We start from the raw sequence: 26913 nt of genomic DNA, 5'->3' as shown, positions 1-26913 counted from the left end.
GAATGAAACTCTATCTGAAGGAAAAAAAAAAAAAAGACGTTAGTAAATATTAGTTATTGTTAGTGATTTGCATAGTTTTTTTAATGCTGTTTTTGTTTTCGTTTGATTTTTTTTTTTTTTTTTTTTTTTTGAGATGGAATCTTGCTCTGTTGTCCAGCTGGAGTACAGTGGTGTGATCTTGGCTCACTGCAACCTCCACCTCCTGGGTTCAAGTGTTTCTCCTATCTCAGCCTCCCGAGTAGCTGGGATTACAGGCACATGCCATATCGCCCAGCTAATTTTTGTATTTTTAGTAGAAACGGGGTTTCACCATGTTGGCTAGGCTGGTCTTGAACTCCTGACCTCAGGTGACCCACCCACCTTGGCCTCCCAAAGTGCTGGGATTACAGATGTGAGCCACCCTGCCTGGCCTATATAGATTTTTTTTTTTAATGTTGTACAGGATATATGCATATAAATGGCAAAACGATAACATATTTTAATTATCATTTACAGCTGATAAAATACTGGGAAGCATTCCTACCTGAAGCCAAAGCCATTGCCTAGCAATAAGACTGTTGCTGTTAAGAAGACCTTGGATTTTGTTCCAGTTATGCTGAATTCCACAGTGAAATCATTTAAAACCATCTAAATAAACCACTATATATTTTATGAATTACACGTGGTTTTATACACACACACACACACACACACACACACACACACACAGACATTTTATTACAAGCTGCATGTCCTGACCCTCTTTGAAATAAGTGGACTGTGGCATGACATTCTGCAATACTTTGCTGAATTGAACACTATTGTGTCTCAAATACTTGCACTAAAAAGTGCACTGCAAGACCAGAAAATATTACAATTTTTTTCTTTACAATATGTTCTGTAGTATGTTTACCCTCTTTATGAAGTGAATTATCAACGCACTGATAAATGTTCACTTATACATTCCTGTACAGAAATTATGATTTTGTGATTACAGTAATAAAATGATATTCCTTGTGAAATACTAGTAACAAATTATTTGGGTATTTAAACATATTAGGAATCTTTTCCAAGCATTTTTAGTAGGAAGAAACTTTTTCTTCTAGATGTATATAAGTGATGCTATGATTGCTTAATTATTTTAATTGACAAAAAATGCTGAACTTAAAATTATTGAATGAATGAAGCTTAAGTTTTCTTACGAAACCATCATAAATCAAAGGACATTTGTCTCATGATTGTCTTAGGTAAAGAAGAGAATAATTGTCATTGCTTGTTTTTAACCATCCATATTACAAATGCCCAATTTAAGAATTAGGAAAAAACGTATTTATATACTTTGGTTACAAGTCCCAAGGATTTTGTTCATCTTCTCTTGTTATCTTCAAAATGGAGTATTTTACATATATTTAATTTATTCCTTGTCTTGTTTTCTTTTAAAACTAAAAGTACATCATCTGTGTTCACAGTTGACAAGGAATGATACCATTAAATAGAATATATTTAATGAAAAAGCAAGCATAACACAAAGCAAATTTGAAGTGAAATTTACTTTGCCTCGGGCAATGTTTTTACCCAATTCTGTATGATACTTAGACAGCTGTTACCTAGTCCTTAATGATGATGAAAGTTTAAGTTAGCTGTATGCTACTCAGACAGCTGTTATCTAATCCTTAATGCTGATGAAAATTTAAGTTGCAGTAGCTCATGCGTGTAATCCCAACACTTTGGGAGGCTAAGGCAGGTAGATCATCTGAGGGAGGAGTTCAAGACTAGCCTGGCCAACATAGTGAAACCCTGTCTCTATTAAAAATAGAAAAATTAGCCAGGTGTGGTGAGGTGTGCTTATAGTCCCAGCTGCTTGGGAGGCTGAGACAGGAGAATCACTTGAACCGGGAAGGCGGAGATTACAGTGAGCCAAGATTTGTGCCACTGCCCTCCAGCCTGGGAAAGAAGAGGGAAAATCCATCTCAAAAAAAAGAAAAGAAAATTTAAGGTATGACTGACATCAGAGTTATTTTTGTTTTTGTTTTTTTAAATATTCTTACAAACATCCCTCTTCTTGATCTTAACAACCACATCTCCCTTTCAGAGGAACAAGATACAGTATGTGTAACTCAGTCCTCTCTAGTGAGTCACTGGATACAATTTATATATCAAAGTATCCTTAGCCTGTGTTTGCCTCTACTTATTTTAGTTGAAATGTTAAGCTTTTAATAGGTGTTACTCATATTTATACTCCTAGACCCCAGAAGAGTGGCTGATACATTATAGGTTAATAATAAAGACTTGATGGACCAGGCACAGTGGCTCACATGCCTGTAGTCCCAGCTTCTCGGGAGGCTGAGGCAGGAGGATCTCTTGATTCCAGGAGTTTGAGGTTGTAGTGTGCAGTGATCATGTCTGTGAATACCCACTGCCCTACAGCCAGCCTGGGCAACATAGTGAGACCCCATCTCTAAAAAAAAAAAAAAATTAAGACATGATGAGTTGAACAGGGAAAAATAAAGTTTGCCCTTTTAAGAAGAAACTGAAGCAGAAATAGTACAATATTCTTTTGTTGCTTCTACTGGGAATACTTTTGAGAAATGAATAATTCATAGTAATAGATGTAAGATGATATCTTGTTGCCCCATTAATATTGAGCAAAAGATAGGCTTACCAGGAATAGTTTCACTAGAATGATGCCCTAGTGTTATAGCCACAGTTACATTACTTACAAAGGTATAGTTTACACATGGGATAGTTAGTTTTTCAAGATGTTAAAATCTTCCATTCAGATGTGGCACATTAGAATACTCAGTATCTCCAAGTAAAATAATAAATATTTTCAGCCTTGATTAAACTCAGCTACATTCCAGTCTTCATTTCCCTTGCCCACATTTACTAAAAGATGAGTGTTTTGGAAATATCAAGTATTGTATGAGCCTCTGTTACCAGTATTTAAACAGGATTTAATTATTTCAACACTCCACCCATCAATCTTCTTTTTTCCTGTTCAGATATCTAAAATGCTTTCATCCCAAATAAATAAACAAGAACATTAATAGTGCTAACAATATCTTTTGTTGGATAGGTCTGAATTTAATTTTTTTTTTTTAAGGAGAGCAAAAGTTAAAGGACTAAGGCAGCATAATACCGTGAAACAAGATGAACTTGGGATCAACATACATTTTTCAGTCTTGTTTCACTTAGTAGCTGTAAGACTTTGAGCATATCACTTAAATCTCTTATCTATAAAACAAGTACATAAAACTCTTGATTCCTGAAGTGCCTTTCTACTTTAAAATATTTTGTTTAAAATATCAAACTTCAATATAAATATTATGTTGGAAAACAGTTGTGATCAAAGAACTTCTATTAAGTAAAACAAGTCAAAATGTATTTTAAAATATGACTCTAACACATAGATTTCCTTGATTGTATTTTCTACTCAACTATTTTCGAGTATTCAGCTTGTTTTATACAGATTATATTAGTCCCAAAATACCTTTGTTTCATTGTTGCTACTCCTTAAACTTCTTTTCTTTGTTATCTAAATCTAGTAAAGTTTTCCAAGTTCATTGTATTAAGGTTGGTGCAAAAGCATTTTCGTTCTTTGTCATATAAATTGTTTTGTAAGTGGCTTTAACTGTGAAATAAGCCTTTTAACATAACCAGCTTTCTTGAAAGGAGGACGTCAGATGAGTAGAGAAGGAAAGTTACATTTCTTTACAAACACTTAATTTTAATGTCTAAGGGAATTACGGAGAATTACCTTATTCTGCCTTAAATAAGGGATGTTACTTGAATCTTTTCATGGCTTTCTGCTTGGGCAGTCACGTTAAAAAGAGTCAGGGCAATAGCAGATATTCTAAAATAGTGACTGCAGATAGATCAATCAAAGTCATTTTGTTTTAAAGGAAAGGAGGTCACTGGTAGTGAGGTGGGAAAATAACACCTGTGAAAAGGAATTCTAAGTCACTGGCTCGGGGACTTAAGCATTTTCATCTCATATTTACTAGTTAAGAAACGTGTAAGTTATATGTGTGATTGACACAGTCTGTTTCAAAGTATTGGAAAGGAAACAATAGAATCACCCCCCGCTACTCACACACACACTTCCTTATGTGAAATCAGAATAAAATAAGTATCATTCCAAACTCTTACGGTGAAGAATTTGGTTTCAAGTAACAATGAAAGTAGATCATGGGTCAGACATGGAACTAGCAATAAAAGGGAAGGTACAACAAGATGACTGTAATAGTTCATTTTCCTGCATTTGTGATCAGGGCCATGAAGCGAGGTCATGGTAATCTGTGGAGAAGGTACTTAAAAGTTTAGAACAATAGAAATATGTGTGAGCCATATATACATATTTTAAAATTTCTATAGCCAAATTCTTAAAAGTAAAAAAATTAATTTTAATACTTAATCCAGTAGCTCCAAAATATTTTAACATACATCCAATATATTGAAGTTACAGGATAGTTTACATTCTTTTTTCTGATATCTGGTGTATATTTTACACTTTCATTACATCTCCATTCAGCATTTTAAGTGATCAGTTGTCACATGTGGCTGACTAGTGGCTATGATAATGGACAGCGTAGGTTTAGACAATGGCTATTCAACTACTCAACTTGTTTTATATGTATAAATCTCAAAGTACCTTTATTTCATTGTTGGTATCTTTTTTTTCTTTATTATCCAGATATAATAAAGTTTTCCAACTTTCATTGTACAAATGAAACGAGTTTATTGTGGTAATGAAAATGGAGAGTTAAGTCCAACAGCTCGTTTATTTACCATCCTGAACCCAGTGAAGAAATCAAACCTGAATAAAAGGGACTCCTAGTTGTTGCTCTCAAGGGCAGGTATAATTTAGGTGCAATACTCTGTAGCATAATGTTTTGAAAGTAGTGGATGTTCAATATCTACAATTAATGAATTGTAGCACTGTATTGCTTGAAGGAAGTTTATAACCTGTCTAGAACAACCTTCTCAATTTTACAGCTAAACTAGGAGATTCAGGGCTTAAATCATGATTGAACTGATTATTCCTGTTAAATCTGTGTGTGAACCATATGTGAACATTCTTTGAAAATGTATAATAAGCATTTCAAGATTCCTGTTTTAATCATTAACATTTAGAATTCTAGGAAATCTTTTGGTATACAGAGAACTTATTTCTTCCAACTGTTGCTTCAGATGCTGAGAAGATTGTAGAAGATAGGGAAGTTGTAGTTTACTATCTAGTTTGTTAATGCATATGAAGTAATTTAAAATGCTCTTCTTTCTTGTCACTTTTAAAAAATTACCTAATGATTGAATGATTTTAAATATTTCTTAACTGGGTGAAATGGAAACTTTGTATTGAAGCCAATCAAGTTGAAGATGCCCACTTGTTAATACACAGAAAATTATTTTCTTATTAAGGCCAGTTAATGGTATAAACCATTTTAAGAGAGTACTTTGAGAAAAAAAAAATTCTATTTTAAATTTATACATGTAACTGTTTAATAAAAACTAAGTCAGACAAAATTTAACAAAACTAAATTGCCTTCTTTTTGCTTCCATAGTCAGTCTCAAGTTATCTTGATTTTAACCTACATTTTATTTATTTTCTAGATCTTCATTTCAAATCTCACTACATGTGTATACAGCATGTTTGTATATTTGTGTGTGTAGAAATGTGTGTATGAATGCAACAGGCTTTTAAACCGAACTTAATTTATAAATTTTAGTTTTAAATATGTCCCAGCCTTCTGTAACAGACATAAAGCCAAATGCTTATGTTTTTAGAGTTATATTGCTTAGGTGTCATAGTTTTATTAGGATCAGCTTGAGTTGATTCTACTTTGGAAATCTCTGCCCTTCTCATTTCTGTTGTCTCTCTCCTTAGGGTCAAGATGTTGTGACCATTTACTGGAACTATCTTGAGTCTCCTATAAAAAACTGTTAGTCTCTCTCTACTCCACCAGTGCTACAACCTGTTCCCAAATTGATCTTCCTAAAAAACTCTTGTCATGGTACTATGCTCAGAAATCTTCATAGACTCCTTACAGTCTGCAGATAAAGTCCAGATGTTTGCTTCAGAATAATTTCATCTCAAACTATTTTTCCTGACTTGATTCTTATCTCTTAGCTTCACCCACCTTTTGCTTTAATGAAATTAGGCTCCTGTCTCATGAGCAGGCTCTATTCCCTCCTGGTTCATGTTTTTGTTAGTGACATCCCTTGTCTGATCTACCTTTCCCTTTTAATGGCAGTTGTTTAAATCTTGTCCATTCCTTAAACTTTAAAGCCACATTTGAAGTCCGCATCCTTTTAAGTACTCTGGCTAGAAGGAATGTCTCTTGATCTCTCAGTAGGACTCCAATAACCCTTTGTTCCTTTTAGATTGCACTTATGGAGACCTATTTGCATTATAGTTGCCTGGCATTACTGCCTTGACTAGTTTGTCTCTTGAGGAATGACTATGCCCATGTTATTTATTGTAGCTAGTGTTTTACAGCCAAGACAGTGTAATCGAGTGATTAAGAATGCAGTTACACATTCAGCCCACCAGTATAAATCCTGGCTCAAGAGCCTGCAATATTGACTTTAAGCAAGTTATTTATCTCTAAAAGTACTTTCCTTATCTGTTTAATGGAAAATGTCCCTTCAGATGCTTCTTAAGGACATTAAGATAATGTGAATTTCTTAGCAGTAGCAAGTGCTTAATAAAATATTAGCTATCATATATGCAAGAAATGTTTACCGAACACTTAACATCTCTGCCTAAACAAGGCACTCATTTTGATTATTTCACCAGTCTTTAGGCCTTCTTCAAAACAATGAGTTTATGCTTGACAAGGATCTAAATAGGCTTACCAAAGAGTCCTCCCAGAGTAGTATGCCCTAGGAGATCCACACTGGGAGCCCTGGGCTGAGCATCAGAGGTGGAGGGGAAGAAAGCAAGCAGTCAAAATCAGTTTGTATTCAGCCAACAAAAGTTTAGAACTTCACCCACTGCAGAGATACTCTACTCTAGTTAAATGAATGTTGTCAGTAAATGTGAGAAACCTTTAAAGAAGCCTGGAAACCGACTGGGCGTGGTGGCTCAAGCCTGTAATCCCAGCACTTTGGGAGGCTGAGGCGGGTGGATCACGAGGTCAAGAGATCGAGACCATCCTGGTCAACATGGTGAAACCCCGTCTCTACTGAAAATACAAAAAATTAGCTGGGCGTGGTGGTGCGTGCCTGTAATCCCAGCTACTCAGGAGGCTGAGGCAGGAGAATTGCCTGAACCCAGGAGGCGGAGGTTGCGGTGAGCCGAGATCGCGCCATTGCACTCCAGCCTGGGTAACGAGTGAAACTCAGTCTCAAAAAAAAAAAAAAAAAGAAGCCTGGAAACACAAATATGGGGAAGAAAAGTTCATTTCCACCCACACATGTAAGAACCTTGAATATGTGGTAAGTCAGGGGAAATGGCAAATCATGGAAGAAAGATGATGAGTGAAAAAATGGTAAAGAACATTCGATGGAGCAGCAGCCAACCAACCCAGTGACGGTTAAGGGCCTATACCACTGTAGTGGAAGTAGGAAAGGAGGTAATTTAGGGAAATGGTAATTAAAATGGCAAGTTTCATTTATTTCATTTATCCGTCCATTTTGCAATCAGAATGCTAATTTCAAAATCCTGGGTAAAACAAATGTCTAACAAAGAAGTGAGGAAGATGGAAAGAGCCTCAGAAAGAGGTAGGGATTTTTCTAACTCTGCACAAAAGGAAAGGAAAGAATGGGAATATTTGGAGATAAAAAAAACTATGAGTTGAAGCAGGACATTTTTTGTTTTGGCAAAGTAAGAAAGCCGTCAGGGAGTAATAGCAGAAAGGCCAAGAACAGCACATGATTAGGAAAAAAAGGGATGAGTAAAAGGACTATTGAGTGCTAATTTTCAAAGGAATCAAAATCATGAGTGTACAGTGAAGCCAACCTAAGAAAATATCCATTTCTTCAGTCATCAGAAACTAGGTCCTAAAACTGATGGATATTTTTTAGTATTGGGGATTGTTGATGGGTTTGTGAGAACATTTAGGGAGAAAGTTGCGTTGAGAGAAATGAAGGCAAGAGACAGGTGACAAGCATACATTGGAGAATTTTGATGTGGTGATGAAGTAAAAGCAGATTTTCTACCAGAGAATAGAAGAATTAAGAAAGTAGTCAATGGTGTGCTCGCTTCGGCAGCACATATACTAAAATTGGAAAGAAAGTAGTCAATGGAGGGAATTATTTTGCCTTCATTTCAGAAATGAAGACATTAATTTTTAGTATACTGGCACGTTTTAGAAAAGAGAAAAACTGGCCGGGCGCGGTGGCTCAAGCCTGTAATCCCAGCACTTTGGGAGGCCGAGGCGGGTGGATCACGAGGTCGAGAGATCGAGACCATCCTGGTCAACATGGTGAAACCCCGTCTCTACTAAAAATACAAAAAATTAGCTGGGCATGGTGGCACGTGCCTGTAATCCCAGCTACTCAGGAGGCTGAGGCAGGAGAATTGCCTGAGCCCAGGAGGCGGAGGTTGCGGTGAGCCGAGATCACGCCATTGCACTCCAGCCTGGGTAACAAGAGCGAAACTCCGTCTCAAAAAAAAAAAAAAAAGAAAAGAGAAAACCTTCAATATAGCAACCAACCTGTACTTAGTAATGCCATTAGGGTTATTTCTGTGGCATTTGTAGAATTTATTTTTTAAATATTTATTTATTTTGAGACGGAGTCTCGCTCTGTCCCCCAGGCTGGAGTGCAGTGGCATGATCTCGGCTCACTACAACCTCATGTCTTGGGTTCAAGCAATTCTGCCTAAGCCTCCTGAGTAGCTGGGATTACAGGAACATGTCACCACAGCTGGCTAATCTTTGTATCTTTAGTAGAGATGGGGTTTAACCATGTTGGCCAGGCTGGTCTCGAACTCTTGACCTCAGGTTATCTGCCCACCTTGGCTTCCCAAAGTGCTGGGATTACAGGTGTGAGCCACTGTGCCTGGCCTAGAATTTGCTTGTTGGTTTGCCAATGTCTTGGCTGTTTTTTTTTTTTTTTTTTTTTTTTTGTCAATGCATTAAAATCTATTTCATCCTTTTGATTTTTTAAAGTTGATGTTTATCAAATTAGTACATGCACACAATCTGAAAACTAACATTGAAAAGGCTAAATAGCTGGGTGAGGTGGCTCATGCCTATAACCCCAGCACTTTGAAAAGCCAAATTGGACTGATGGTTTGAGCTTCAGAATTTGAGACTAGTGGCTCATACCTGTAATCCCAACTATTAGGTAGGTTGAGATTGGGAAGATTGCTTGTGCCCAGGAGGTCGAGGCTGCAGTGAGCCATGTTCATGCTACTGCACTCCACCCTGGATGACAAAGTGAAACCCTGTCTGGAAAGAAATATTAAAAAAAAAAGAAAAGGCTAAATAATAAACAATGGTTCTCTGTCCCACATGTCCTGTTTTCCTAATCCTTTTACTCAGAGACAACCTCTTTCTAGTCTTAGCTGTTTCTCCTGCTATGATATACCTTCACATTTCTAAATAATAGGCATGTTCTGCCGGGCGCGGTGGCTCAAGCCTGTAATCCCAGCACTTTGGGAGGCCGAGGCGGGTGGATCACGAGGTCAAGAGATCGAGACCAGCCTGGTCAACATGGTGAAACCCCGTCTCTACTAAAAATACAAAAAATTAGCTGGGCATGGTGGCGTGTGCCTGTAGTCCCAGCTACTCAGGAGGCTGAGGCAGGAGAATTGCTTGAATCCAGGAGGCGGAGGTTGCGGTGAGCCGAGATCGTGCCATTGCACTCCAGCCTGGGTAACAAGAGTGAAACTCCGTCTCAAAAAAAAAAAAAAAAATAATAATAATAATAATAATAGGCATGTTCTGCTATCAGTTATCAATTTTAGGCATTATCTACTTATCTTTTTTATGGTGAATAAGAGTTTGGTTCTCTCACTCAGCCATCTCTCTGCTTTACACATTTCTTCCCCACCCTTCCAATGTAGTTACATTGCAATCTTTTTGTTAAATCAGTATTTGCATTATTGTGCCTATACAAATATTATTCAAAGCTCAAAGCTGAAGTATATTTAATTGTGATTTTCTTCCTTTTTTAAAAAAAATAAACTTTTTTAGCAGTTTTACAGAAAAATGTCAAGGTTGTACATACAGAGTTCTCTTACCCTGGACTGCTTCTTCTATCAACAATTAGTACAGCACATCTGTTACTACAAATAAATAAATACTGAGACATTATTATTAGCTAAAGTCTGTTGTTTACTCAGATTTCCTTTGTTTTTGCTTAATGCGTTTTTGTCTGTTCCAGAACCATTTCCAGGCTACCACATCCAGGATACGCTGAGTTGCCATGATTCTTTCTGTTCCTCTTGGTTGTGACAGTTTCTCAGGCTCTCCTTGTTTTCTATTACCTTGCTGTTTTTTCCCTCAGGTGAAACATGCCTTGATTTTTTTCCTTGTGGTTGGTGCTTTTTGTATTATTGCTAATTCTTCCCAAGTCTTCCCATTGTGTCTCAGTACATTTTCCCATAGCCCACCGACATTGGGTAAGCTAGACACTTCAACTGTTTTCCTTCAAGCCCTTCCTCCTGGGGACTTCTCTCTGGGTCTGTGCTCTCTGTGCTTGCGGTAGTGTTATCCTTGGACTTCTCTTGCTCTCCAATTTGGAATTGCCTTTACCATTCTCCTGGCATGTATTCTCTATATTCTGAGACTCAGGCCCTCCTTTTTCTTGGTTTATTTTCTTGTGTTGGTGAAGTAGAGTTTCCAGTAGTTCCTTTACTTTAAAAGGAAGACACAGCAGAAAACACTGTAAAGACAGACGGCAGAATGCCTGCTTCTTGAGTCATGTTGCTGTAGTATGTACTGGTTACTTTTTTAAACTGATTGCACAGTGTTAATCCTAAAGATTTCCCTTGCTTCTCCCCTGGGTTGTATTCTTTGCTTTCTATACCCCACAGTTTCCTCTTTCTTGACTTATTCCTTCATTTTGCTGAATATTCAGAGTAGGTTTTTTAAAACAAATACATCAAAAGTCTATTTTTTTTTTTTTTTTTTTTGAGGAGTCTTGCTCTGTTGCCTAGACTGGAGTGCAGTGGTACCTCAGCTTACTGCAGCCTCTGCCTCCCAGGTTCAAGCGACTCTCCTGCATCAACCTCCTGAGTAGCTGTGATTACAGGCATGTGCTATCATGCCCAGCTAGTTTTTTTTATTTTTAGTAGAAATTTCGGGGTTTCAACATGTTGGCCAGGCTGATCTTGAACTCCTGACCTCAGGTGATCCACCCGCCTCGGCCTCTTAAAGTGCTGGGGTTATAAGCATGAGCCACTACGTCTAGCCTATTTTTGAGACTTTCTTTTACCCTAATTTTTATAGGTAATTTGTGTATAGATTGGAAAAGTTTTCTCTTGGAATTTTGAAAACATTGCTTCATTATCTTCTAGCTTCCAGTGTTGCTGCCGAGAATTGCAAAGCCTGCTGATTGGTCTAATCTTTTGCGATCTGTTTTCTTCCTCTCCTTGGAGACTATAGGATCTTCTCTTATCTCCAGTGTTCCGAAATCTCATAAAAATTCATAATAGTGGCCAAGTGTAGTGGCTCAGGCTGTAATCCTAGCACTTTGGGAGGCCAAGGCAAGAGGATCATTTGAGGTCAGGAGTTCAAGACCAGTCTGGCCAATATGGTGAAACCCAGTCTTTACTAAAAATACAAAAAAAATGAACCAGGCATGGTGGTGCGTGCCTGTTATCCCAGCTACTTGGGAGGCTGAAGCATAAGAATCACCTGAACCCAGGAGGTGGAGATAGCAGTGAGCCAAGATTGTACCACTGCAATCCAGCCTGTGTGACAGAGTGAGACCCCATCTTAAAAAAAAAAAAAAAAAAAAAAAAAAGATTTGTAACAGTGTGTGTGTGTTTTCATCCTGTGTGGGGACTTTCAGTCAGGAAACATGACATTCTGTTGTAGAAATTTTCTTGAGTTATTTCAGTCATTATTTCTTCCCTTCTGTATTCTCTGTCTTCTCTTTCTGGAATTTTTCTATTATTTGAATATTGGATGACCTGGATTTGATTTTTGCTTCTATTTTTTATCTCTGTCATTTTGCTCTACTTTCTAGGAGTTCTTTTTCTGTTTTCTGATAGTTTCTATTGTTTTTTTTGTTTTCCTTTTTTTTATTCCCCTTTCCAATTTATATGTTGAAGATTGTTTCTATTTTTAACAGCTTCCTGTTCTTGTTTCATAGATGCAGTGTCTTCCTGTATCCTTCTGAAAATTTTAGTGATGGTTTATTTTTTAAGATATTTTTCCCCCTCCTGGTTTTTGTTTCTTCCAAATTGTTTTTCTATTTTGGTATCTCTTCCATGTTAAATGTTGTCCTCAGATATGTTAATCCTTAGATTTACAGTGGGATTTGAAAGCTGATTGGAAGCTCTGTTTTTAGTTATGGGGCTTGTCAACTTACAGCATCACTGAAGAATGATCTTATTGGGCTAGTTGTAGGGGACTTTCAATGTTGGTATCTCTGAAGCTTTTCCTCTTCAGCTAGTTAGGTTTCCCCAGAGAACAGATTTCCTGTTGCCTGTTTAGCAGGTAAAAGTGTGGCTGCCAGCCTTTATAGAAGGCCAGCATTCATTATTCAGTATGTGTATGGTCACTTATCCTCAGACTCCAATTATTTTTGATAAAAGTATCCATGCCCTCAGCTGGGGCAGTCAACTTCTAATTCAAAGATTGTTTCTTTTTCCCTCTCTAGAAGAAATATTCTCCAGTTGTAGAGGAAGAAAAACGATCTTCCTGATTCTCAGTTTTTACCAATACTTCTTATTTTAGCCAGTTACCTCCCATTCTAGAGGTACCTATTGTTCCTTTCCTGGTGCCTTTTGAGTATTATGCTGTGTAAATCAGGTTGGTTCTGTGTTTTCCTGCTATTGGTTTAAGATTGGGATTTCTCTTGTTTCCTAGAAATGTTACTTCCCTTCTCTCTGCTTTCCAGCTGACAAAAGTCTTGCTTTCTCCTCTCCTGTTTTTTCTATCTCTGTAGGTTTAAAAAAATAAAAGGGAAAAATTACTTGCATTTCTACTGGGACTAGAAGGTTGAAATTAGTTCTGTATTTTCAGTTTGCTATCTTAACTCAGAAATCTGTACAACAGGCTGGGCACAGGTGTGGTAGCTCACGGCTATAATCCCAGCACTTGGGAGACTAAGATGGGTGGATCACTTGAGGTCAGGAGTTCAAGACCATCCTGGCCAACATGGTGAAACCCCATCTCTACTAAAAATACAAATTAGCCAGATGTGGTGGTACACGATGGTAGTCGCAGCTATTCGGGAGGCTGAGGCAGAAGAATTGCTTGAACCAGGAAGGCAGAGTTTGCAGTGAACCAAGATCATGCCATTGCACTTCAGCCTGGGTGTCTTAGTAAGACTCCATCTCAAAACAAACAAACAAACAAACAAACAAAAAAAAAACCACCATATCTGTACAACAGTCTTTTTAAATGCAATTAATATTCATATATTTTGTTCAATCTTCATTGAATATATATTTAATTCAATCCTCATCGACAGCATTCTTTCCAAATTGTTGCCCATATTGAAGTTATTATTATTATTTTTAATTGAGACAGAGTTTTGCTCTTATTGCCCAGGCTGGAGTGCAATGGCGCAATCTCTGCTCACTGCAACCTCTCCATCCCAGGTTCAAGCAATTCTCCTGCCTCAGCCTCCTGAGTAGCTGGGATTACAGGCACGGGCCCCCATGCCTGGCTAATTTTTTGTATTTTTAGTAGAGATGGGGTTTCACCATGTTGGCCAGGCTGGTCTTGAACTTAGGTGATCCACCTGCCTCGGCCTCCCAAAATGCTGGGATTACAGGCATAAGCCACCATGCCCAGCCTAAAGTAACTATTTTTTAAAAACTGCCAATATACTAAAAATTAATGCCATTATTTCTGAAACTTAACTTTCCTTCTTTCACTACTTTCTCACTTCTTCTCTCCTATTCTCTCATTATCAGAAACTCTGCTTTCATCTCCTAACATTAAATCCTCCAATTTGTGCCTGTCACCTCTCTCTTGCCTTCATTTTTCTCGATATAACCTTCCCCCTTGATGTTCTCTCAAAGCAGGTTGTTATAAAAGTGAGCCCAGCCCCTTATTCTTTCTCTGATATGCTCTCTTGCCCTTCTGCTATGAGATGACCGTCACAGATGCCAGGGCCATGTTCTTGGACTTCCCAGGCTCTGAGCCAAATAAGCTTCTATTCTTTATAAATTACCCAGTCTGTGATATCCTGTTATATCAGCAGAAAAGGGACTAAGACGTTAATCTTTATCAAATTAAAGATATTTCTTTCTACTTCTAAGAATCTGTATGAATGGTTGTACTGTTTCGTTAATTTTTTTCAGGATCTGTTGGGATATTTTTTAATCTGACAATATTACAAAATACATCAAAAGATGTCCTCATATTTAGCCATCTTTACATTTCTGGGATAAATCTTACTTTGTCATGATGTTTTAATCTTATAATTGAATGCTGAATGTATAATATATTCGATTTACATTTTAGGCAAAACCTCTAATATGTTAGTATGCAGTTTATCACTCAATTTGCTGAAGTATATTTCTACTCAATACTAAGTAAATGTACTTTTAGTGTAAGAATTTTGTACCTAGATTCCAGCAGAATTTTATGATTTTTTTTTAGCCAAGCGTTTACTGCTAAAGAATTTTATGATTTTGCTCATGAAAATTGTTTGCTTCTATTAAGAGATACTAACTGTTCAGTGTCTTATATATGTATTTACCATGCATTTTTATTAATGTTTTGAAGAAAAGATATTTAGCTGGCCTGTTAGATTATAGAGTTGGATTAAAAGATAATGTAGGAACAACAGGGTAATACATTTGCCATGTCATTTTACTTTGGTGCTCTATTCTCCCCTTCCTTGGTGGCTGGAAGACTCACAGGATTTGGTTAGAAATTTAGTTCTTCTAGTTATTAGCTAGTAATTTCATAGTACTTATCCTCTGTGAGTCTTAATTATGTCATCTAAAATCATTGAAATTGTAACAATGACCATTTATGGCTGGGCCAATATATGCTCAAAAACACACCCACAAATTGATAGTTTGTATATATTTTCAGCAAGGGAAATGTAAATTATACACAGCTATTAGTGGAATACAGCAAATGGGTATTATTTGGACCATTTGTCAGACCTTCATGGCCCCACACATTTCTGCCTCTTAAATCCAACAGGTAAATGGGTGAGCCATGCCATTATCAAAATATGTATTCCAGGTTACCAACAGGTTGTAGGATAGTATAGAGAGCATATTAAAAACTTGATTCTTGGAAAGCCCTTGAAACCCATGTTGCCTCTTATTGCATATAACACTTCCTCATGTGATTGGTTTTTGTTTGTTTGTTTTGAGACAGGGTCTTGCTTTGTTGCCCAGGTTGGAGTGCAGTGGCATGATCTCGGCTCCCTGCAGTCTCTGCCTCATAGGTTCAAGCAGTTCTCCCACCTCAGCCTCTCAAGTAGCTGGGATTACAGGGGTGAGCCACCTCCCTGTAATCCAGCTAATTTTTGCATTTTTAGTAGAGACGTGATTTCATCATGTTGTCCAGGCTGAGCTCAAACTCTTGACCTCAGGTGACCCGCCTGCCTCAGCCTCCCAAAATGTTGGGATTACAGGCAAGTCACCTTGCCCGGCCATATGATTGTTAAAGAGCTGAAGTGAGACAACATTATGTGATAGTATCAAACATAGTACCTGCTGCATTTCACTAGTTTTGTAAAGATGAGTACTTATCTAAGCTATGTGCTGGATACTATGCCAACCATGAGATGATGCGTTTTTAAAAGCATACTTGCTCTAAAATCTAGTGGGTAGGGTAAATAAATCACACATACAGTGTATAGTCACCAGTGGCTTAAGGTAACCTACAAGCTGGGCTCTGAACTCAGACAGCTTATCATCCACAGAGCTGGCTGGTTACCTCAGGAGGTGCTGGCCAGAAGAAAGAAAGGTGTGTAGTCACAGGGCACAGTTAAGGCACGGAATTTTGAGAGAAGGGCACATCCTGGAGCTGCAAATGCATGAGTGCTGGGTTAGGAGGACAGATCTTCAGATGAGGCTAATGCAGAGGGCTGTGCAGGGTCCACATCAGGTAAGTTCCTAAGACGAGAAGCTGCCTTATCCCTCTGTTACACGGCTCAGGGTCCCATCATAAACTCTAGAGTTTGCCAAGTTGACAGTCCCCTGCCCTCAAGGACCAACTAAGTGCAATTGTTTATAGGCCAAGAAAGCTCGCTGGCTGGTTACTTGTTTTCCTGGACTGCTGAGGTCACTTCTCAATGACCTACAAAATCACATCCATATTTTTTTTTGTTTTACGTTTTGAGATGGAGTCTTGCTCTGTCGCCCAGGCTGGAGTGTAGTGGCGTGATCTCGGCTCACTACAACCTCCGCCTCCTGGGATCAAGCGCTTCTTCTGCCTCAGCCTCCCAAGTAGCTGGGATTATGCGCCTGGCTAATTTTTGTATTTTTGGTAGAGACGGGGATTCACCATGTTGGCCAGGCTGGTCTCAAACTCCTGACCTTGTGATCTGCCCGCCAGGGCCTCCCAAAGTGCTGGGATTACAGGCATGAGCCACCGCGCTCGGCCTTTTTTTCCTGTTTCTTTTTTTCAGATGGAGTCTTGCTCTTGTTGCCCAGGCTGGAGTGCAATGGTGCAATCTCAGCTCACTGCAACCTCTGCCTCCCGCATTCAAGCGATTCTCGTGTCTCAGCCTCCCGAGTAGCTGGGATTACTGGCACGCGCCACCACGCCCGGCTAATTTTTGTATTTTTAGTAGAGACGGCATTTCACCATGTTGGGCAGGTTGGTCTCGAACTCCTGACCTCGTGATGCGCCTGCCTAGGCCTCCCACAGTGCTGGGATTACAGTCGTGAGCCACCGCGTCCGTCCAAGTCCACGTTTCTATTCTCTGTGCTTTAACCTAAAGAAGAAACTCAACGTTTACTTGAGTAACTTGATAATCAAGCTTCCTCCGCTGGGACACTTCATCTTTTGGAGACCTTCAGGCGACTAGGCCCTAGTCTGAGGTGCGGAGTTCAGTCCCTCCTTTTTTCTTTTCTTTTTTTGTCTTCTATTTTTCCCTTGTAATTAAAAAAGCACTTCACAGAGGCAGCATTTTAGAACTGGAGCGTGAAGCCAGAGCGTTTGTCTCTTAGTGACCTGCCAACTTTTGGGTTCATTTTTGAGCTCGGTGGTACACCACCATTCCCAGATTCGGCGGCTAACTCAAAAGGAGACGGTGACCGTCGAATCGAAAGGAAATCGGAGAGTCTGGGTTAAAGCTGGATGGTTGACCCGTTAATACCAGCCAAGACGGAAAAAAAAATTTCAACCAACCAAAACAAAAGTTCAAAACCCCACGCTTTCTAGTCTTTGCTATCTGGCAATCTGTTAATGGTGGCGTCTAGCAAACTGCCAATCAAGCGCCCGCCGAAATCCGCCGGGTAGTGGGCACCGTGTGCGGCCCAGTCCTGGTGCCTAGCGCGGTGGCGCGCACAACCGGTTTCTGCAGACTCAGATTTTCTGGCCCCGCCTCCTTCGGGCCCAGATGATCTCCGCCGCCCATTAGGCCCGAAACCCAGGCGCCAGGAGCCCTGCGCCCTCCGCTCCCGGCCCCCGGCACGCCTATGGCACGCCCAGGGCGCGGCGAGCAGCCAGGTGAGAGCGCAGACCTGGATCCCGACCCGCAGCCTCCCGGCCCCGCGGGCGCATGGGGGCGGGGGGCGGGGCGGCCCCGCGGTGGGCGGAGCGGCGGTCGCGGCCGTGAGCCCGCCCCCCACTCGCCCTCCGCCCGCTGGCCGGCGCGGCCATGGAAGTCTACATCCCGTCCTTTCGCTACGAGGAGAGTGACCTGGAGCGGGGATACACGGTAGGCGCGGGCCGCGGTCGGACAGGGCCCCGCGAGCCGGGCCTGCGGCTGCTGCGCCCAAGAACCACCCGCGGCCGCCGCCGCCTTGGCGCAGGGGGTCCCCTCGCTCCTCTCTCCCCTCCCCCGGCCCAGAGGAAGGACTCCGCCCTGGCGCGGTTGTCAAGGAAACGGGCGCCCCTCCCTGGCGCGGCGGCTCCGGGCGCCCGCAGCCCCTCCGGGTCCGACCCTTCTCCTCCAGGCTGAGCTCCCGGCCTCGGGGCAGGAACGCGGGGAGTCCAGTCCTCCGACGCAGCGCTCGCCATTCTCGCGGCCACCCGCCTTCGGGCGCCCAGCATGGGCTGCGTTTCTTTCTTGTACAGCTGCCCCCTCAGTCCACACAGTAGTAGCTTCGCGGCAGGTTCACGCTGGCTTCCAAGTTCTGTACAATTCGTTCAGCTGGAAAGCCTGTTTTTTTTTTAAAGCCATTTGTAGCCGTTTATTAACCTAAATGAACACACGTATTGATTTGAGATGGTTTCCAAAGATTTTTCTTTTTGAGTTGTGCAGTTCCATGAAATGGCAAAATCACTTGCTGGTCACCTGTTTCATACCCAGGACTGTGGTCACCGAGACATGTAAAACAGGACGCGTGGTCTCAAGAGGGAAGGGGAGAACAGAGACCAGGGCATGGGTCCTTTGAGTAACAAGTTTACTAAGTGAATTGTTGGTGGAGATTTCCCAGTGAATTCAAAGCATTCTTTCCTGGACAGTCACTGCTAGTGGGAGAAATGTCTGAGAAGGCCTACACCTTGGAGGAATTTATTTCCAGTTGTTAAAGAGCCGGGAGGGTTGGAGGAAGATTGCAGGACAGTCTGAAGGGATTGTTATTTTATTTACACCAGTCACTCGCTCGCTAAACACCCGTTATGTTGGTTTGACGGAGAGTGTTTTTACTTCACTCCCCTCCTCTAAACATTACTGATATTTGGTGACAGTCTGTTTGGGTCCTTGTGTTTTCCTAGTTGGGACTAAATTACCCTCTCAAAGGAAGATTTAGAATGAAAAACAGTGATTGAAAAACTAGTCCAGGAAGTGGGTGGGTTTTTAGAATCGAGTAGACTGCTGGGTCAAGTGTTCTAAACCAAGTTGTTAAAAGTGCTTTCCTTGGGAAGGAAACTGCATGGAGAGGGAGCTGTGCTCCATAGTGGCAATTGTTTATGTAAATTATCTTTTCCAGTGCATTCACATTTCGTTAGTCTGTAATAATATAGACTCTATATCTTCCTTGAAAAAAAAAACAAAAAAACAAAAAACCTCGAGTTTGTTCAAGGCTTTTTTTTTTCCTTGAAGATTTTAAACAAGTCTCTTAAGCCTTAAAACCTTGCTTGTTGTTTGGCCTCCCAGGTATCTCGCCTCTCCCATCAGCACTGTCAATGGTCATAGAGGGCTTACCATCTATGGGACATTCTTTTAGGATCTGAAGATAAAAAGGCTCCTTGTTAGGGGCGTTGGCTTTCAAAGAAAAGGAAGTTGATCTCACCGGTTCAAGCTAAACGTTAATTACCTGCAGAAATAAGCGCTTTGAAATAGACAATAATTAAGGCTCATTGTCTATTATTGATTTTCGTCTATTAGACGAGCTGTGTTTTTCTCCCAGAGCTTTATGTATCTTTTTATTATTTGTACTTATGACCAGGCATGTGCCACACTGCAGGCTGTGAATTAAACTGATTTGAAGGAGCTCTTTCTTGGACAAATTCGGTAGAGTTTGAAGATTGCTTTTATGATGAGAGTTCTCTCTTTAAATATTTGCTTAAAAAAAATCCTAACTCATCCAGATTGGGAGCTAAACTGTTAAAATCTCTGTTATCTTTTTTGAGACAGTCTTCTTTTGTCACCTAGGGGAGAGTGCAGTGGAGTGATCTCAGCTCACTGCAACCTCTGCCTCCTAGGCTCAAGTAATCCTCCCACCTCAGCCTCTGGAGTAGCTGGGACTCCAGCCACACACCACCACTCCTGGCTAATTTTTAAATTTTTTTTAGAGACAGGGTTTCTCCATGTTGCCCAGGCTAGTCTAGAACTCCTGTTCTCAAGCGATCTACCAGCCTGTATCTCCCAAAGTGCTGGGATTACAGGCGTGAACTACCGCGCCCAGCCCTAAAATACCTTCTGAAGTGATTTTTTTTTTTTTTTTTTTTTTTTTTGCCTCTGTGAATTTGTGAAGCAGTCGTTAGGTGCTTTTTCCCTCTGAAAAACTGGCTTTATAATTGTACAGCTGTTTCTTTATTCAACAAATATTTACTGAGTTCCTGCTTGCTCTGTGTCTGTATTCGGGGTATAGGGAATATAGCAGTGAACAAGCTGTGAATATAGCAGCTAAAAAAAAAAAAACAAAAACCCAGAATTTAAAAAATATCTTAGTTTCCTAAATAAGAAGCTGGTAAAATAATGTACACTTTAGTGTAAAAAATAGCGTTTTACTTAAGCGATTATGTTTGTATGTGTGTGGTTTTATTTTTATTTTTTTTTGAGATGGAGTCTCCCTGTGTCACCCATGCTGGAATGCAATGGAGCTGTCTTGGCTCACTGTAACCTCTGCCTCCTGGGATCAAGCACTTCTCCTGTCTCAGCCTCCCAAGTAGCTGGGATTACAGGTGCCCACCACACTCGGCTAATATGTGTGTGTGTGTGTGTGGTTTTTTTTTTTTTTTTTTTTTTGAGACGGAGTTTTGCTCTTGTTACCCAGGCTGGAGTGCAATGGCACGATCTCGGCTCACCGCAACCTCCACCTCCTGGGTTCAGGCAATTCTCCTGCCTCAGCCTCCTGAGTAGCTGGGATTACAGGCACACGCCACCATGCGCAGCTAATTTTTAGTATTTTTAGTAGAGACAGGGTTTCACCATGTTGACCAGGATGGTCTCGATCTCTTGACCTCGTGATCCACCCGCCTCGGCCTCCCGAAGTGCTAGGATTACAGGCTTGAGCCACCGCGCCCGGCCATATGTGTGTGTTTTTAAGAGATAGAGTCTTGCTCTGTCACGCAGGCTGGAGTGTAGTGGTGCAATCCTAGCTCACAGCAGCCTTGGATTCCTGGGCTCAAGTGATCCTCCCCCTTGGTCTCCTGAGTAGCACAGGCAAAAGTCACCACACCTTGCTGATTTTTGTATTTTTTGTAGAGATGGGATCTCATTATGTTGCACTGTCTGGTCCCAAATTCCTGGGTGTAAGGGATCCTCCCACTTTGACCTCCTAAAGTGCTGGGGTTATGGGCATGAGCCACTGAGCTTGGCCTGTGTTTATGTTAAAAAAATTAAAACGGCGGGGCATGGTGGTGAGCATCTATAATCCCAGCTACTTGGGAGGCTGAGGCAGGAGAATAGCTTGAACCTGGGAGGTAGAGATTGCAGAGAACCAAGATGGTGTCACTGCACTCCAGCCTCGGCCACAGATCGTGATTCTGTATCTAGATAGATAGATAGATAGATAGATAGATAGATAGATAGATAGATAAAATAAAAAACACATTACATCTCATTCTAACAAATTCAGTGACAAGTAGTTTAAGGTAGAAATGGATGGTTTCTCCTCTTTGCTTCTAGTCTCATTCCCCCAGAAATAAAGTGTCTTGGTGTATCTTAGAATTTTTTCCCTGTGCTGTGAGCACATACTTTTTTTCTTTTAAAAAAATAAATGGCAAGATTTTACTATAGCTGTCATCTTACAATTTATGGACATCTTTCAGTGTTGATATGGAGAGGTCTGCCTCCTCTAACTGCTGGAGACAGGCTCTTCCGTGGTAGGATGTGCCATAATTTGTTTACCCAGGTATCTGCTGATGGCTGAGACATCCTTGGACATGCTTTTTTATGCCACTACTAAGGTTTCTGTAGAACTTTAACTATAAATGGTACTTCCAGCCCTTTAAAGTTTTTATAGATATTGCACAATTGTTATTCAAGGGATTTATAAAAATTTATGCTCAGTACTAAGTAATTTACCTTGAAAGAATGACTTTCTGCCATTTAAACATGTAAGCATTACTGTGGGCCTGTACTGTGTTGGTGATGTTCCTGCCCTTAGGGATTTTCAGTCCGTACAGAAGCTGCTCAGAGCTAGGCCAGGGTTCCCTGATGTCAGCTGGAGCCTTGTATCCGGGGCTTGAGGGAGGAAGAGGTCAGTTTGGCTTGGCAGGGTGGCTGTGCTGAGGTGGGGGTGGGGGTGCTTAGGAAATGCTGACTTTGAAGTCTGATTAGGTTTTTGCTAGGATTGTGAATTTTAAAAAGAGGAAATACGGAACAAAATCTTATAAGCCACTTCAAAACTCAGATACACCAAAAATAAAAGGGGTAGGGTGGGGAGGATCACTTCTAAATCAGTTTATGAAGAAGTAGGAGATGATAGTGTAAGAAAATACAGATGAACCCAAATGGTCACAATACAAAAGTATGAATGTATTAGACTTTAGTTTTTTGTTTTTGAGACAAAATCTCCATGTGTCACCCAGGCTTGAGTTCATTGGTTTGATCTCGGCTCACTGCAGCCTCCACCTCCTGGGTTCAAGCTCTTCTCCTGCCTCCGCCTCCCAAGTAGCTGGGACTACAGGCACGTGTCACCATGTCTGGCTAATTTTTTTATATTTTTAGTAGAGATGGGGTTTCACCATGTTGGCCAGGCTGGTCTTGAACTCCTGACCTCAAATAATCTCCTTGGGAGATTATTCTCTTCCATCCCGATAGCTTATTTAATATCCTCTGTCCCTAAGCTTGAGGCTAGGTAATGTCCATCTCCACTGTTGTGTCCTAATACAGAATTCAGTTCATGTCTGTTGAATAAATAATGAGTGATATAATCTTCACAGGAGGAGAAAAATCAGAAGAGCAGTGATCTTGAGGCATGTAGCAGCTCAAAGAGTTCGGTGGAGGGTCATGCTGCAGGCTGGAATTTTGGGATTGTGCAAAGTGATTGCAGTAAGAGTGGTGGAGAGACCAGCTGACTACCCTTTAAACAGGGAAGTCATAGGAGAATTTTAAGGAAGGAAGTAACATGATTAGCTTTGCATTTAGAAGGATGACTATCTTATTTCAGGCTACTTGAACAAAATACAATCAACTGGGTAGTTTATCAACTACAGAAATTTATTTCTCAGCGTTCTGGAGGCTGGTAAGTCCAAGATCAAGGTGCTAGTGGATTCAGTGTCTAGTGAGGGCCCATTGCCAGGTTTACAGGTGATCCGTGCTTGTTGTGTAAAAGTGGCAAAGATCTCACGGGGACCTATTTTATAAGGGTACTAATCCCAGTTATGAGGGCTCTGCCTATGACTTAATCACTTCCCAAAAGGCCTTATGATCTAGTACTTATCACACTGGAGTTAGAATTTCAACATGTGAAATTGGGGGAGACAATCAGACCATAGCAATGATCCTGGAGCACTCATCATTTAAGAGACACTTACAAATGATCAGAAAGGAGAAGATGAAGGCTAGAACTAAGACTTTAGCTTTGAACATGGAAAGGAAGGGATGACTGCAAGAATCTCCAGAACCTGGTGACCAGATGTATGGCTGCAGGTTGACTCCCGTGAGTGCAGGTACCAGTAAGCAAATAAGAACTGAAGCAGGGCAGATATTTCATGTGGGCACCTGCTGAGTTTTTGGTGATGAGTGTAGCTATTTGATTTTGGAGTCTAGGGTAGATTGAAGTCTGGCTTAGAAATGGCTCTAAGGGGACATTCAGTGTAAAAGTTAAAAAAAAAAAACCAAAAAAAAAAACCCACAGAGTATGAGGGAGGACCAAGGGTAAAACTTTAAAACTTCAATGAGCAAAGAAGACCCACCACAGAAGCCAGAGAAAGAAAGAAACCCCAGAGTGTGAGGCTGGAAGAGAGAGGGCAGAAAATGCTTTATAAGAAAGAAAGTGCCAGATGTTCTTGAGTGGTCTTACAAGTTCAGGATAGAGAACAGTCCATTCTAAGAACTGGGAGTAATAGGTCTTGCATGCCACTTTAGGCTGGTATTTTCAATTTTAAGATACATTGTTGATAAAAACAACAAAACTAGAATTACTACTTAGGTCATAATACAAAAGTGTGAATGTATTAGACTTCAGTTTTTTGTTTTTGTTTCTTGAGACAAAATCTCCTTGTGTCACCCAGGCTGGAGTGCAGTGGTGCGATCTTGGCTCACTGCAGCCTCTGCCTCCTGGGTTCAAGCTGTTCTCCTGCCTCCGCCTCCCACATAGCTGGGACCACAGGATATCTGGCTAATTTTTTTGTATTTTTAGTAGAGACAAGGTTTCACCATGTTGGCCAGGCTGGTCTTGAACTCTTGACCTTAAGTGATCCACTTGCCTCAGCCTCCCAAAGTGCTGGGATTACAGGCGTGAACCACCACATCCAGGCTTAGACTTCAGTTTTTATAGCTGTAAAAATCAAAGCATTGAATTAGATTCAAGTCCATTTTAAATACTTGACTGACTGCATGTATTATGCATAGACAAATATATCTTCTTGGGATCTGGACTCTCTGATTCACTTGATAAACACTTAGAAATGTGTCATGCTCTTCAGTACACAAGGCAGCTTCTTATATACAGGATCATAATGTGATATATTATTGTGGTCATTATTGTTTTAAAGCTTTTATGGATTGTACTATAAAAACTGAACAATTTAATAAACCATCATTTACCCATTACTTAACCTTTAATATTTTGCAATTCTTTCATTCACTACCCCCAGTCCCTGTGTTAAAAATTTTTTTTTTTGAGTATTTTCAAGCAAATTCAAGACATAATTTTATCTGTAAATATTTTACTATGTATATCTGACAGGTAAAGACTTTTAAAAAACATAACCAAAATGTAAATGGTACCACAAAATTAGCAATACCTTAATAGCATCCAGTTTCTGGTTGTTTTTTGTTTTTTTTAAAATAAGCACAATGTAAACCCTGCCTTGGAATTAATAGTGATTTGTGTGCATTTTATTATTATTGTAGTGCCATTGTGTATGTGTGTGTGTGTGTGTGTGTGTGTGTGTGTGTGTGTGTGTGTGATTTTCTCTTTTAAACATTTTTATTTTACTTCAAGCTCCGGGATACGTGTGCAGAGCATGCAGCTTTGTTACATAGGAAAACGTGTGCCATGGTGGTTTGCTGCACTGCTATTTTGTATTTTTGAGAACAAGGCTGGGACGCTGAGTAAAGGAGCCTGGCTACCTGAGAGTGCCTCTTCTGTTTCAGAATAGTTTCTTCTTTTTCTTGACACAGGGTTTCATTCTGTTGCCCAGGCTGGAGTTCAGTGGTACAATCAAAATTCACTGCAGCCTTGACCTCCCCACGCTCAGGTGATTCCCCCACCTCAGCCTGTCAGGTAGCTAGGACTACAGGTACATGCCATCACACCCAGCAAATTTTGTATTTTTTGTAGAGACAGTGTTTCACCATGTCACCCAGGCTGGTCTTGAACTAAATGATCCACCCACGTTGGCCTCTCAAAGTGCTGGGATTGTGGGCATGAAGTACCATGCCCGGCCACGTTTAATAGTAAGGGCACTTTCCTCCCCAGAAACCCTGAGCAAATAAGTCTCCCTTCAATTTCTTTCTCATTATCCCCAGTTGATTTCTCAACACAGAATTCCAGAGGAATTTGCCAACACAGAATTCCAGAGGAATTCCAGTGCCAGTTTGCTGAGGCCAGAGTTATCTTAACCAACCATCATGGCAAGGAGGGTCGGTTAACCAGACGGAGTTAAAATAGGAGGCATCTCTGGAGCTGGAAATGGGTTAGTCGGTTCCTGCCACCAAACCCCTCAGGCATCACAGTGGGAGAAGGGCAGCAGGATGTCAGGAAGACCACAATTCCACACCACGTCCTTCAGCCATCCATTACCAGCATATACGATGAATGAGGCCTTTGTGTAACAAGGACATACCTGGCACAGTGCCTCATTCATGGTAGGCTCATAGCAGAAGCCCACATTAAATATTTGTGGAATGATTAAATCAAGCATGTGTAAAATATGTTCCTTACCCTTAAGGGTAAGAAATGGCAGTTTGAAAACATTCTTCTTGAACATTAACAAACTTAGAATGGTACATTCATTTAAGAATCAAAATAGGCACAAGAGGATTGAATTTTGGAAATACGGTGCTCAGAAATTCAGGGGCACAAGTAAGTTTCTTTTCATTGAGCTAGAAATATATTTTAACTTTTTTTTTAGACATTATTTTCAAATTTATATATTCTTTTTAAAACTTTTTTGTAGAGGTGGGGGTCTTGCAGTGTTGCCCAGGCAGGTCTTGAGCTCCTGGCCTCAAATGATCCTACCGCTTCAGCTTCCCAAAATGCTGGCATTGCAGGCTTGAACCACTGTGCCTGTCTTAAAAACTTGAAAGTAAACCAGATAAGTTATTTTGTTCTTCATCCTGTGCCACTAGGAGTGTACAGTCAAATGACTGGTTTTAAAATCACTTGGATTGGTCTTCTCTCCTTAAAATACAAAACTAGCTGCCTAGTCTTATATTTCGTATTTTCAGGATTTTTTTAAAAACTAATTTTGTTTTACATTTGTGTAAAGCATATTAATAATTTTAAATCAAATACAGTGCATGAAGTGTATCTGCTGAAATTTAGCATCTTTTTTTCTCTCACTTTGTTAGTTTCTGTTCTCATCGATTACTATAGAAAAAAAAAAAAAAAAGGAAGTGGGTATGAGGCTGTCCCCAGCACTATACTGATCAAAGGGAATTATTTTTTCTTCTGTATGTAGAAGCTTTCAATGCTAGCAGATTTATGGGATCAAAAGATGCATGTAAAAATAATCAGTAGTGTTACCTATGTAAAAAAAAAATCTTATGGCTTATCCTTCCATTAAAAAAATATAAACAAATACTAGTATATTTGTGCCCCCACTCCTTTTCTTAGATAAACAGTAGCATACTAAAACATTTGATTTCAACTAGCTTTTTTTACTT

At 40.3% G+C, this 26913-nt stretch overlaps 2 protein-coding genes across 6 annotated transcripts in view; both read left to right on the top strand.

The window, feature by feature from the left end:
• SNX2 (sorting nexin 2) overlaps positions 1-1014 on the top strand; it is a 51506-nt gene extending 50492 nt beyond the window's left edge. Inside the window, exon 15 of the mRNA XM_003920656.4 lies at positions 496-1014. Coding sequence (XP_003920705.1) covers positions 496-546 — 51 coding nt within the window. The 3' untranslated portion in view covers positions 547-1014. The remainder of the gene's footprint in view (positions 1-495) is intronic.
• A 16814-nt stretch (positions 1015-17828) lies between these two features.
• Positions 17829-26913, top strand: part of SNX24 (sorting nexin 24) — a 194056-nt gene continuing 184971 nt past the window's right edge. For 4 of the 5 annotated variants that reach the window (XR_012512799.1, XR_012512798.1, XR_012512797.1 and 1 more), the window contains exon 1: positions 17829-17961. Coding sequence is in view for 2 of the 5 variants with exons in the window: in XM_039469008.2 (XP_039324942.1) it covers positions 17902-17961 (60 nt within the window). In the remaining 3 variants the exon portion in view is untranslated. The remainder of the gene's footprint in view (positions 17962-26913) is intronic. The other variant, XM_039469015.2, reaches the window with a different exon arrangement.

The sequence above is a fragment of the Saimiri boliviensis genome, chromosome 1 (genome assembly GCF_048565385.1).
Source record: "Saimiri boliviensis isolate mSaiBol1 chromosome 1, mSaiBol1.pri, whole genome shotgun sequence".
NCBI lineage: Eukaryota > Metazoa > Chordata > Mammalia > Primates > Cebidae > Saimiri > Saimiri boliviensis.
This window is presented reverse-complemented; position numbering and strand designations above follow the sequence as displayed.